Source organism: Haemaphysalis longicornis, unplaced genomic scaffold (assembly GCF_048455015.1).
Source record: "Haemaphysalis longicornis isolate Haplotype H1 unplaced genomic scaffold, Haemaphysalis longicornis Haplotype H1 scaffold_7, whole genome shotgun sequence".
NCBI lineage: Eukaryota > Metazoa > Arthropoda > Arachnida > Ixodida > Ixodidae > Haemaphysalis > Haemaphysalis longicornis.
The window spans coordinates 95,954,739-95,968,967 of NW_027526422.1; the positions used below are offsets into that span (position 1 = coordinate 95,954,739).

General features: G+C 46.0%; 1 protein-coding gene across 2 annotated transcripts in view; it reads left to right on the plus strand.

The window, feature by feature from the left end:
- Nucleotides 1–12,853, plus strand: part of LOC144146136 (Na(+)/citrate cotransporter-like) — a 30,611-nt gene extending 17,758 nt beyond the window's left edge. For both annotated transcript variants that reach the window (XM_077678091.1, XM_077678092.1), the window contains 5 exons: nucleotides 3,311–3,418; nucleotides 4,813–4,993; nucleotides 6,395–6,556; nucleotides 8,496–8,633; nucleotides 12,611–12,853. In XM_077678091.1, coding sequence (XP_077534217.1) covers nucleotides 3,311–3,418; nucleotides 4,813–4,993; nucleotides 6,395–6,556; nucleotides 8,496–8,633; nucleotides 12,611–12,808 — 787 coding nt within the window. In that variant the 3' untranslated portion in view covers nucleotides 12,809–12,853. The remainder of the gene's footprint in view (nucleotides 1–3,310; nucleotides 3,419–4,812; nucleotides 4,994–6,394; nucleotides 6,557–8,495; nucleotides 8,634–12,610) is intronic.
- The last annotated feature ends 1,376 nt before the right edge of the window (nucleotides 12,854–14,229 follow it).

Below are 14,229 nucleotides of genomic sequence, written 5' to 3' on the forward strand. Positions count from 1 at the left end.
TTCTCAAATAAAATGGAAGAACTCACTCATTAATTCCAAGCAACGTACAGGCTGATGATATACACCACACCAGGATGCCACAAAATAATTTATACTTAGGTCCACCAAAGATTTTTCTGGCATGCCAATTAAACGCAACGCTACCCTCGGGAAATATTTAACTCTGCTGTCTAAAATTGACGTGAGGATTTAACTTTGATAACCACAAACTCGGGCCTAAAAGTTGCCAGCAACCCTTTCTCAAATATTTACAACATCTAATGTCTCTTTGAAACAGCAAGTGAGCACATCCAGCCCATAGATTAGGTGGCCAAAAAACGCCTGTGACAAATATTATGCCTCGGCGGACATAACCTGGGAGCTCTCTCAAACGGTGTCAGTGCTTCAGCGCTGTACATACGTGTCTGCTCCAACTTTTCTTCATTCTTTCTTTTCTCTTCTTTGCCTATTTTCCCTTTCCCACGTGCAGGATAGTAAACTAGGCTCTAGCCAGGTTGACTTTCTTACCTTCCTTCCTTCCTTCCTTCTTCCTTCCTTCATCTCAAATTTTTTTCCTCCTTTCTCGGAATTCTTCAAAGTCTGGGCATTGTATTTTGTACTTTAGTTACGTCACGTAACCGATACCGTTGTTATTATCGGGCTTTCTTTTAGTCGTAAAAATAAACTCATTCGATAGTCGCTTTATAGAAGGTCGCGACAAAATGAATACAAAGAGTAGCAGAGGTATATGGTGCGGAGAGAAAATTATGCAGCGCATATCTGTGGTGGCGATAACTTTATTTTGAAGTTCTTCCAGACACGACATAATGGTTAAAAGAGTTTATCGACAACGCTGCAGTGTCCCATTAAAGGGCAACAAAGTGAAAGCGAGTTGGCTTATGTACGTACGCAAATTAGAGTGTCGGTAATACGATATGACACTAGCGGCCGCAGCAGCACTTGCTTTTATGGAAGAAAATGCCCAAATCGTGAAAGCAGGTAACGCCGCCCCATGCATTTCCACCCTCTATTCACGTGACATCACGAATCTTGAATGGTGAACCGCGAGATTATTGAAGCTTGCCTAAGTGTTATTCTGAAACAAACACTGCGCCCGCATGGGCATGTAATTGCAAATTAAATGCACGCAGGAACATCCAAAAGTTCTCATTATGTGCTTTTAAAGCGAAGCTGTATATGTATAATCCCCGCAGTTCTCGCGCCCGTGTGGATCGAAAACTCGCGGACATTTGTACAGCGTATGAAAGAATTCATAAACAATAATAAACACGTCTTAGGGCCTCCGTATATCGAGATCCTATATTGCCCCTGAAAAATGTCTTCCCAGCAGTGCATTTGTGATTAGAGGCGAAGCCGACTTTAAATATATTAGCATAAGCCTGGTCATTGTAATTTGGTCTTCCCACATTGTGTTGCACACACTGAAGCATGGTCATCTACGGAGGAAGTATGGTGACAGCCTTATTTTATACTCCTCTCCACTGATGCCACCTCCGAGTCGTGTGTATTGCTCGTCATGCGCAGCGTCTATGCGTGCATTCGTATGCGTGCATTTGGAAAGAAGGGAAGTGCGCGCACGCGCAGGCAGGCTTCTCGCGCTTACCGTTGACATATCCGTTCCGCTGAGGGGAGATTTCAACGTGGACGCCTTACGGCCTGATGCGAGCTGACTGCAGTCCTTCGTGGTCGAGTGGTTAGGGTTAATGTGTAAGAAAGCAAACTGCCCACGGCACAGTAGGAAAACGGACAGCCCATGTTAATGCCTTAGAGTAAATCTGTAGTCCTTATTCCAAGTTTCAGTCAGGCAATTGGCTATGAAGAATGCGCAATCGCAAATTACAAACAAGCGTATTCTGTTTCGTGCACTCCTTGCCCTGCACCTAGCCTCGCTGGCCGTCCTTCTTCCCAGAGGAGATGGGTGCTGATTTCTTAGGGGCACAAACCTCAGCTAGCAAACATTAAAAAGGATGTCTTAGCCCAGACTTTGTCTTAATTTTAATTTCGGTGAAATGCCTTGGTTTGTGCACTGGCGCTGCCAAAAGACGCATGCGTGCGGGTAAACGCGAGCGCCTACCTTCCCTTGTTACCACTAGGGCAGATACATGCAACAAGTAGTGGAAAAATGAGAGATTACTAAGTTTGCGCATTTGGCTTGAGACGAGACGGCCGACAACTGCACTTAGCAGTTACGTGCGTATTTCGTACAAGTGCTGCCAAAAGGAACCATTTTTTTTGTAAAGCTTCGTCGCGGTGATGAAGCAGACCCTTTAATTACCAATTTTGCCTGGGTGCCTTCATACCGTGATGGTGTAAATACAGCGATCTGTTTCTGATTGGACTTCAATATTTTCGTCGCAAGTGAAAGCCAATGACAAGAGGTGCTCTGAGATATCGCGATATGGAGTAAAATCGAAAAAGATCATGTACCCTTTCGTCTAACGCCGCCAATGGTTGAACGCGAAGCTTTCGCGTAATGGCTTCTTTGATTTTCGTCCGAGTTAGGACTGAGTTTCGGCCATTTCGAAATGGAGCAATCGGATAGTCGCCGGATTCATAACGCGAGGCACCCACGTTGGATTCAGGGACCCACTGAAGCGTCTTTTTCTTTCCCTTCAGCCACGATCATTCATCATCATCGTCAGGGATGTTGCCTTCCCTGCAGGGCGTTTTCGCGTTGCAGATGTCATCAGTGAGAAAACAAAGCTCCCCTTTAACGGCTTGCTCTGGGCTATTTGTGACGTGCTATTGATTGATTGATTGATTGATTGATTGATTGATTGATTGATTGATTGATTGATTGATTGATTGATCGTAGGGTTTAACGCGCCGACGCAACACAGGCGATGAGGCGCGTCGTACTGGAGGGCTCCGGATTAATTTTGACCACCTGGGGATCCTTAACGTGCGCTGAAATCTCGTACACACGGGCGTTTTTGCTTTTCGCCTCCATCAGAAAAGCAGCCGGCATGGACGGGATTCGAACCTGCGTCCTCGTGCTCAGCAGCACAACGCCTTAGCCACCACGGCGGGTGACATGCTATTGAACGCCTGCAAGCATCCATCGGAAACGTGAGAGAAAAATGCCACTTGAATTATTTTTTTCTCAGTGAGCCAGGCACTGGTGGTCGTCGAACAAAAGCCGAGAGAGCTACGAGATGTGGTCGCGCCGCTAAATGAAACATCATCGAGCCTTCATTGCCCTTTTAAATACAATTTTTCTGATGCTGTACTATTATATCGTTTACTATTATTGTACAATTACCAACGTGCGGATTTAAAATTGGCGCCGCTGTTTTTGTTTCATCTTTAGCTTCCCAGAGGTGTGTGTCATGTTCCTGATGGCTGTGATGATCCTGCTGTGGGTGACCATGGAGTCACTGCTCCTGCCGGGATGGGTGGACAGTCTCCCCTTTGGAAGGTAAGTTAAGACTTCTCGCGTCGTCAGGACGACACAACCATTACGCACTCTAGGCTGTATACACAGCGACTCTTGTGCGAATACGTGTGAGAGAAGGACTGCGTTCCTTTAGCCGCTGAGGGAGCAGTAAAAGTGTCTTGAAGATGTACAAGAAATACACGTCTACAAGCAAGCGATCGTGCACCTTTAGTGATAAGGATAACGTCTTGAAGAAATGTTTGTTATCTCGCTTGAAATGCTGCCACAAACTAAACATGAAAAAAAAAGCGGTGTTAGAACGGCAATACAGAAGCTGCACTTTAAATTAACGGCTACTTTGATGTTCTGGAAGAATCATTTACGCTGCATACAAGTTGACTGTACACGTGACTCTCGCTGAGTGCGACTCTATGTCGAAGAGGGAAGCATACGTGTCGGAGCATCTAAGCATGTACAGTTTCCTCTACTCATTGCTCAATATGCTTGTATGCTGTAAACTGAAGTCTTTAAAGACTGGGAGTTTACCGCGCCCAAGCAGCACCTGGGCTATAAGGCGTGCCCTAGTGGAACGCTGGGGGTCAGTTTAGACCGCATGTGAATCTTTAATCGGTGCTAAAATCTAGGTGCATGGGCGTTTTCTTTTCTTTTTCCTGAAGCTGACAAACATTCCTTCGTGGCTAGGGTCAAACTTGAACAAAGGTTTGTGGGAAATGGAGGCTGAAAACAATGCCATGTAATGTCCACACCATATATGCGTCACTACACGCGAATGACATTGATGTAGAATCATTCAGCCGTTCAAACAGCCTTCTGTGTTTGTTAGGCAATGAAAGCTGTTGTAATTTGGGATAATCATGATCAAAATATCTTTTCTTCTTATCGTCATTCCCTCTGTTTTCCGGTGACGTGAGAACATACGAACAATGGCGCTTCACTTTCACAGAAATGAGTAGGCTAAGCCCCAAAAGATGTCGAAAGTGCGCACCATTGCTGCGAATTTTGCAAGCGCGTAAGCCCATTTTGATTGCGAAATTTTTTTTAACAACATCCACTAACTTTATCTTTACACTTTATTACAAATAAAGAGAAATGCCCGGTTTAATTATTTCGCACCAAACAAAGCATCGTTGGTCGTGGAACCAAAGATAAGACAGCTACGAAACGTATTAACTTCCCGTTAAAGCAAAACGTTCATTGCCTTTAGTGTCCCTTTAACGACGGGCCCTCTGGCACGCTTCTGGCCAGCATGCAGCCGGGAAATGCGCTAGTACAAGCCTGGTTACAGCTTTCGCCGTGCTTGCATTACGTGTTCCTGCAATCGTCTTCCTTATTTTGCGAGTGCAACGCTCTGCCTAGTTTTAAATTTTGACCCCCCGAGCGACTGTGCCCCTGACAGTTGTCAACCGTCCGCGCAGTGCCATCAAGGCCTCCGCCCCGGCCATGCTGGTAACGCTGCTGCTGTTCGCCATACCGCGCAACCCGAGGCGTCCGTGGAAGAGCGAACCCATCATCACGTGGCGAGAGGCGAGCGACCGGGCACAGTGGGGGGTCATGATCCTCATCGGCGGGGGCATGGCCGCCGGAGAAGCCTGTATGGTGAGCACAGGGCGGATCCTCTTCACGCATTCAGAGACACCGCTACGATGTGGTTTCTCTGGCGGCGGGGATATAATAACGAATAAACACTCAGAAATACATAAACGGCAATTCGTATTTTATTGCCTAAGCAATGCATGGTCCGCGTCGCGAAATGGCTGCGCCGTCGATCCGCGGAAAGAAAGCGACAGAAAAGCAAAGAACGACGGGGCGCGCGTGCGAAATGAGGTGACGTCGAGCTAAGTTGGCAGCGCGGTGGCGCTGCTTTCGCGCAGCTTCCGGCTTGTCGCTCGGGAAGCGGCCGCTTTCCGCCGCCTAACGCGCCCATAAAATGGAGTGTATAAGCGAGTGCAGAGCCAAATAAGCCGCAGAAGACGATGATATTGGGTTAGTGGCGATGACCTTCCCATACTGATACCGGCCGCCAACAAATGGAGTGACAGGCAGGTGGTCACCAAAATGGGCATCATCACTGGATGTGAGGGCACTTCTGGCCACGCCATAGTTCTCTCGGAACGCTAGTTCATTTTCGCTGTGGTTCAGATGGCTACAAACCCAAAATCAAACCTTGCTCGTTTTGTAAAAACAATCTTTTGACAACACCCCATGCTCTATTCTGGCCACGGAAGATGTTGTCTTATCGATAAAACGCAATAAATATTACAAACCTTTCAAATTTTGTGTTTATTTGCTGGAATGGCGGTAACAGCGACGCAACAAAGGTTAGCACTGAAAACGTAGTTAACCGTGTGTTAACTGAACGTTAGCATTCAAGTTATACGATAAAACGGAACTAGATGCACCACTACAATCGAACAATCGAACACTACAATCGAACAATCGAGCACTACAATCGAACAATCTTTTTTTATGTGATTGGCGGTGGCCTACCTGAGCGGCCGCCAATCACAAAACCAAGATTCCGTGACGTAATGGAGAGTTCGCCAGAAAGGGGCTGGGTGTGGCCATTGGTTTATCTGTTTTCTTCAATATCTAGACCATTTGTTGGAAGTTTGCAATAAAATTGATACCATTGTTATAGGGACAAAACAAAACCAAACTCGTATTTTGTCTCCGTGGCCCCTTTAAAGGGCAGCCGCAGATAACGCATCAAGCGCCCTCTAGCCTACTGACACCATCTACACGCATGGTTGCGGGAAGAGTAGGGTAAGGTCCCTCACTGAACATAAGCGTAAGCATGCGTTTGGATTCTAGGCAAAATGTTACAGGGGCAGTTTTCAACGCAACGTGTTACATGATACACAAGCTAAGAAACGTCTGTAAAAACCACTAATAAAGACCTGACTATTAAGTAATTCAAACAGCATGGCACAAGTAATATCAACGATGTGATTCTCTTAGTACTTGGTGAATTGGAAATCTCTTTTATTTTACTTCCAGCAATCTGGTCTGTCGGCACTACTGGTTGAGCGTTTGAAGGGGCTCGAGGTGCTACCTGAAGTGCTCACCGTTCTGCTGCTCTGCTTCGCTGCCTCCATGCTGACGGAAGTGACGAGCAACGCAGCCGTCAGTTCCATCCTTCTTCCGGTCGTCTGCAGAACGGTGAGTAAGGAAGCTTGAAAACACGCAGGCTTATCATTATGAGTAGCAACCATAACCTGCTTGGGAATGACTTTTACAAACACAAAATTTTAGTGCTAACAGCGGTTGGCGGTCAGAAACGTTTAAGAAAAAAACAATTACATTTTAGAAATACGCGATTGACATAGCTACTCTTCTTCTTACCCCCAAGCAGGCGAAACATGTACTTTGTTTCTTCACACCACTCTATGATCTGTTTTTGTGGCGTGACGACGTTCCTTGGCGCAACAAACCTATTTCCGATTTCGTTATATCTTGTCGCCTATCCTCTGAAATAATCATCCCAACTCTTATATTAAAAGGTCGCAAACTTCAGTTTTCTGGTAAGCTGATTTGAGAGGTACCGTTCACCCCGATCATTCATAACCAGAACCACATTTGCAGTGTTCTATATATGAACGCGTCACGACAAGGCAAAGTTGAATTAAATGAAGTTCCTAAATTTGCCCGAAAACATTAACACTGCCGGGGCTTGGACAGGCAGACGTCAGGGCTCAATAATCAGCCAACTCGAGAAGAAGCATGTTGAGGCGCGACAGCGCCTAGACGAATTGAGTTAGACGAGCTTCCGAACTTATTTGACCGTCCAAACGCACCTGGAGAGCTGCCCGGAGTACGAAGCTGCGGCAGAGTTTGCTGCCCAACAACTCCACATTCGCGCTGACAAAACTCGTGTCTATGCGTTTCTGTACAGATCGACGTTACCCGGACCGTCTGGTGGATTCGCTCCGACTCGATTAGTTCCCGTCTTGTCCATGTGTACAAGGCTACGACTACTCGTGGGTCTTAGTTACGACCGCACCACTGGTGGGCTTCAGTTTTTGTCCACTGAATTCCTTAGTTGGCTGAATTGAACCTATAAATGTGTGGGTGTGCGTGGGGCACTGTGCACGCTCTTAAGTGCGCGCGTTTCTGTGCCTGAGTGTGTGATTCAATTTTGTTTGAGTGCTTATCTTCGCGGAGAGTTAAGCTTAGTCACATGCGTACACAGCATTCAGCAAATAACATTCCCATAAATAAAAGCTATTCAGTAGCCAGCTGCAGAATGATTAAATATATTCTCACTACACCAAGCAGTGACCGTATTACATCCGTAAATTGACTCACCTTTACATCAGCGGGTTAGCTGTACTTTGTCATTCAAGTGGTGAAGTCAAACGCAACTACAGGCACCGCCCAGTCTAAAATCACAACGGGAATACCGCAAGAACCTAACAAGAATTCCTGTCGCACGGCAAAAAAACTTTGTTGTGACAACAGAAGTCCTGTTGTTACGACAAAGCAATCTGTTGTTGCGACACACATTTCTGTCGTAACGACAAAGTCAATTTTCTCAACGACAAACATTTCTGTAGTCACAACAGAACGGCCATTTACTCTACTCTTCACAACGGGAAATAACATTCAAACCATGTGCAACTTCTCATGGAACGTCAGGATCACGACAATACAGGAATTCGGCACGACAGAACATCAATATCAGGACAGGAATACGACACACGACAAGAGTACGACAAGACGACAGTACGAAACGCAAAAATACGACAAACCACGGAAATATCTTTCTCGGCATTTTCGACTGGGCACTACAATGCACAGTCACGTTTCCTAGCTGTGGCTTTTATCAGCCGCCGCCAATCCCACAAACAAGCCCTTGCCACGTCATAAAAACCCGGCAAGAAAGCAGCTGGTCAGTCGCCACTGCTTTATCCGCTTTTCTTGATGTTCCGTTTACTTGTTAGATGTTTGCATTAAAATTGGTATCATTGTTACGGGGGGTAAAAAGTTCTTTGAATGAACCATGCTTTTTTGGCCCGTTTAAGCGGAGGGTGACACATCCCAAAGGGCGGTGCAGTCCTTAGCCGAGTCACTGTGTGAGTGAGAGTGGCGTCTCACGCAGGCTATCGCTCGCGGCGTTCACCCGCTGTACTTCGCCATCCCGGTGACCATCGGCTGCTCCTTTTCCTTCATGCTACCGGCCGCCACTCCGCCCAACGCCATCGTCTACGATCTCGGAAAATTGCGCATTCCAGACATGGTGAGCACCCATTCCTACCACACTCTACATAGTATTATTAAAATTAATTATGTACTGAATTGAATTTGTAATACACAGTTTGAGTAAATGTTGTTTTATAGTTTAGTTACATACATGCAATATACATATTTTAATTTAATTTAATTGGATATATAAATTTCAATTCTACGTTAATTTAACATGTACGCAATGAAGCGAAAATTGGGGCATCAGAAGTACCGGTAGCCACCGTGTCCTAACATTTTGTGTGTTCGTGGGTTCGTCTGATATGGGCCCACTTCCAATGCTTCCTAACATTTGTGTTAATTTCTATACACGCGTGGTTGAGCGGAAATAATGGAGACCAAATGATGCTAGGCTTGTGCAACAGCTGACTGTTTACCTATGCACAATTGTCTGAACCTTCTTCTTCTACTGCCCTAACTTTCAGCTGGGATAGCTCCTCAGTGCCGCATCCAACCTCCTGTAGTAAATGTGTTGTGTATTTGTGTATTCTATCGTGGTTCTGAATTTGCTGCCAGAAAAGGGAGATTTCAAACATTTTTTTTTGCCGTAATTAAGGGAACATTACTGGGGTATCCATATCGTTCCCGCCAACGCCTGCTACTTGAAACATTAGAGTGAAGTAGGAATATAGGTTAGTCTAGAAGACAAAGCGATGTCATAACTTAAGCGAGGCAGTTGAGGAGCAGATGACAGCCATTCCTGTAGTATGGGGCTCGTTATAGCCTATGCTTCCGTGTCTGAAATTACCGAATTAGGGCGACAAAATGCAGCTCTGTTGTCGAACGAAATGGCTTATTGTGATACCCCGGCCATTTTTGTTGCAGGACGTGTTACTCCAAAAGTTTCAAAACATTAAGGAAACCACTAAGCTTTAAAAGTTTGAACTGTCTTCGTGTTCTGAGGTGCGCAGACGAATGCAGGAGCAGGGCTCGAATTTTTAAAGCTTACGGTAATGAAATCGCAGTTGCCCGAACAGGGCATGCAAGCAATCTACTTCAATATAGAAGACAGTCCTACATACCGCGTCTAAAACCACCCCTTTAAAAAAAATAACGATAACAAAACTACTGCATAAAACGTTCCTGAAATAGCCTGAAACAGCCTGACGTGAACGTTCCTGAAATAGCCGGATCGTGCAATTCATGCCGCATCGAACGGCATATTCCTCAATATAACAGTTTACCCCCCCTTTCGGCAGAAAGAAAGACAATGCGAATGAGATGGAGCATTAAGGTATAGATTGTTTCGCGCCCACACACACCAAGGTTCACGTGCGGCGTGATCCCATGAAAGACTGCCGGCAGTTGGACGACAGAAGTTTTCGTCAACGCAGAAGGGTGTCGCTAATAAAGAGCAGGCGGATATATTACTGTTTCTGTCTATGGCTTGATAAAATCATTACGTCGACAAGAGGGTTGAGTTGCTTTAAAAGCGTGATGTTACCTTCTGGGGTGTATTCGCAAGTACTCACTTTCAATCGCAATCTCCGCTCAGTTTGCAACCATGCTACGGCAAGTTCCTCGTGCTAGCGATTGCCCTTAACATTTCACAAATATCTTGGGAACATGTGGCACAATTTTTACAGGCGCGTTTTTGGCAGTGCTCAGCTGGTATTGATTGATTGTGGATTTGAACTCGTCGACGCTACACAGACGATGGGGCGCGCCGTAGTGGAGGGCTACGGATTGATTTTGACCACCTGGAGATCTTTAACGTGCGCCGAACTCTCGAACACGCGGGCGTTTTCAATTTTCGCCTCCACCAGAAAAGTGGCCGTCGCGGCCGGAAATCGAACTCGCGTCTTTGGGCTCAGCAGCACAACGCCATAGCTTAGCTGGTAACTGCACCGATTTGAAACAAAGTTATTCGTTACTAACTCCCCTTAATATGAACAGGTACACAACATATGCGGATTTTTGAGGTAGTCTTAGGCAAAAGAAATAAGATCGGCGGATTGCTACGTTTTTTTCATTTCGTATAGCTCGACAATGCTGTGAAGACCTGCACTTGGTCTTACAAGGAAAATGTAGATGAAGCATCGAAGAACGGGGGGAGGAGGGAGGGGGGGGGGGAGGATAGGTAGGGTCTCCATCAATATCACAAAATGCACCCAGGAACTTGCAGATGTTATGTCAAGGGAATGTTGAATAGTCGTCAAAAGGTTGCCCCGACTACAAAAGCTCGCCAAACAGGGTTTTTAGATAACGGCCAAAACATATTCCCGAAATTCCGCATCGTTCTAATGGTAGGGACAGAATAGAGTCAGGGCTTCCCTTCAAGGACACTGATGGTTCCATTGACTTTGAAAAAGTGAGGGTTTAAGCACCCCATGCGTATCTATTTTAAACAGAAAGGATGTGTTCACTGACATAAAAATACAGTGCCGAGCTCCGTCGCTTCCGTCATGTAGTGGTAGCGTGGCGTCAATCCGTGAGCAATCAATCCCAGCGCAAACGAATTGGCTTTTTTGCATGGCGAGAGACGAACAGAGACGATAGAGAAGCAGCACCTTTACAGAAGAGCTTACAGCATGACTGGGACAGAGCAGCGCTGCTGACGGAAGCCCGATGCAGTCTGAACTCGGTCACTGAAAGCGCTGAATTTATGCACATAAGCGGCAATGGTTTCGCTGCCTCCCGGGACGTTGCACACGACACTAACAAATTGCAGAAGCACAAGAACACTCTCTCCCGGTCTCGTCAAAGGCAGTGCACGTTGAGTTAGAGATAGGGGGAACGAGAGATCTCTTCTGGAGGCGTCCGCTTGCTGATGCACACCCAGTGATTTCCCTACACCCCCCCTAGGGGGTGTGTAGACCCCCCCTAGTTTTTCTGGACACCCCCCCTTGAATCCCCAAATTTCACTCTTGTCAGTCCTTGTATGGACCTTTTCCTCCCGCACATAAACACACATATAACTTACTTTCTTCATTGATTCGATGCCGTTCTTTGTTTACAACCGTAATCTTTGCAGAAGCTCTTTCAGCATGTACATTTAAAATGGGCAATTTGGCGAGGCGAAGCGCTATGGAAGCTAATCCTGGCGTTTTAATAAATCGGGAGCGTACAATCGGTGCCTGATTTATAAGTGCTGCATAATTCGTGTACTACCTAAGCATTGTTTCAAGAACTCAAATTTCGTCACTGGCCCTGGTAACAAGTTCGAAAATGTCCTTATACGTTGAAAAATGGCGAGAAATTAAAAAAAAACTGAATACAGACCTTTCATGGTAAAAAATTAATTTCTCTAAATTTGTTTTTTTTTCTTAGATTGAATAGAAAGCACCGCCTCTTAGGTGTATATATATATATATATATATATATATATATATATATATATATATATATATATATATATATATATATAGAAAATGAAAAACGTACGTCACGGGGATGAGCGTTTGATTAACAGACGTCTATTATTTAGCTAGTAAGTGGGATAAAAAAAAACAGCTTTTCTAGTTTATGAACCCCCCCCCCCCCCCCCCTAAAAGCCATTGAGACACCCCCCCTTGATTCGATGCCTGGGGAAACCCCTGTGCACACCTCAACACGATCCTTGGTAGAACAGTTTGTGATTCACCGCCAGCGTGGACCCGCGCGGCGGACGCACTCCGGCTTGTCGAAACCTGTTGGAAGAGGGCGGCTTTACCGCAGAACTTAGAGGTTCACCGCACTACACCAAACTTGCATCACGTGCGCACAGGGAAATTGTGCGCTGAATCGTAACAATACACAGTGAACCCTCCTTATAAAGAAGTTCGGGACATAAAACGGGCTTTGTTATAAGCGATATTTTGTTAAAATCGGATACAATGCGCTCTCTACTCACTGCAGATGGAGCGATGAAACACTTTCAACAAAGCGACATTTCGCGTAAAGCGATTTCGTTATAACGAGGGACTTATTTTCTAGAGCTGGGTGCTTTTGTTTATTGCATTGTTTAGTTTGTTTTTTTATTTTGTTACGCAGGCAAAACCAGGACTGATGATGAACATGCTCTGCTCCCTGGTTGAGACGGCCATGATTCACGCGCTCGGCGTTTATGTGTTCGGGCTGCAGTCATTCCCCGACTGGGCCCGAGACAAGGATTTGGTATCGAGCACTTCTATTTTAAATACGACGGACGATTCCATAATTGGGCCGCCCCTTGTGACACCACTACATTAGGCGAACTTGATTTTTTTATAATTAAAGCATCACGTTAAGACTGAATGTGAATTAACTTTCGCATGCTTTTTATACGGCTTTAATTTGTGCGCTTTGCCGATACCATTGTGGTCATTATCATCATTGTCCTCGTCTCGGACGTCACCACGAAATGTGTGCCAACTTCAGGGTGGGAGAGACTCCCTGTGGCTTCCGCTCCACGTCATCGCAACCCAACTCTGACTACGCCTTTTTAACGACAACCTCTAGTGTACTCACTGATGCCGTTGTACGTCAATGCACCCTGCCGGAAAGCCAACTTTCTCTGCCGATGATGATGAATGATCGTGGGTGAAGTGAAAGAAAGAAAGTTGTGGTTGATCCCTCTTTCATAGGAATCGGTAAAACACGAAAGTGAAAGGTGTCTTCATGGAAGCAGTTGAACGTTCAAGGAACTTTCTTCATGTGCGAAGGGTTCGCGAACGTGACCCCTCCAGAGGAAGTGATGCCGACACGCAAGAAACAAAAAAAGAAATAGCTGGTTATTTCCGGGACACCAACCCCCCCCCCCCCCCCCAAAAAAAAAAAAAAAAAAAAAAAATAACCGGTTTATTTCGGGACAACAAAACCAAAAATGACATGCACAGAAACAGCAGCTTGAAACACAACGGTCATGGGAACAACGCCACAGCGGAGTGTGCCTCAATTCACGCGCGTCCCCCGAACACGAAGGCGCTAGCATCGAGACGCCAACTATCGGCGCTCATTATCGTCATGATGTGCTACTTCCTTTCGTCTCTCCTAGACGGCAGCACCATCTGAATGAGTCATAGCGAAGGACATCAGGCGCGTTCGTACAGTTGCCCACCTCTCCGCTCACAGCGCAGTCGGTAGAGTGCCACGTGCCTCCCGTTGTGCGAGAGGGCTCGAGGGAGCATGGGCTCGAATCCGGGCGCCACAGCGTCGATGGCAGTTTTTCTGGCGACGTCACTTCCGTGACGGATCTCAGGTAAGTGGGATCTCCATGTACCCGGGAATAAAACACTTTAGTGTTAAAAAACGCTTCCCGTGGCCGGAATAGAACCCTCACGTAATGAAGCCGGCGTCTATGCAATTGCTCCATTTCGACGTGGTCGAAGTGAACGCCAAGCTGCAGGTACAAATTCTCGCCGTAAACCCAAAACGTTACGCCTACGGTGCGCACACCCGAGAGTTGTTGTGGGCATTCTAGTAAAGTGGTGCGTACTTCCAGAGTAGCACATACTCGCAGTGTGGGATCGGCCAACAAAAGAACACATCACGAAAAAGCTTCGCGTTAAGCCATCATCGTCGTTAGACGGAAGGATAGTCGACGTTTTAAAAGACCTTATCGTCTTTCTGGGCTACCTAAACGCAAAAATTTTAGTCTGTCTGTCTGTCTGTCTGTCTGTCTGTCTGTCTGT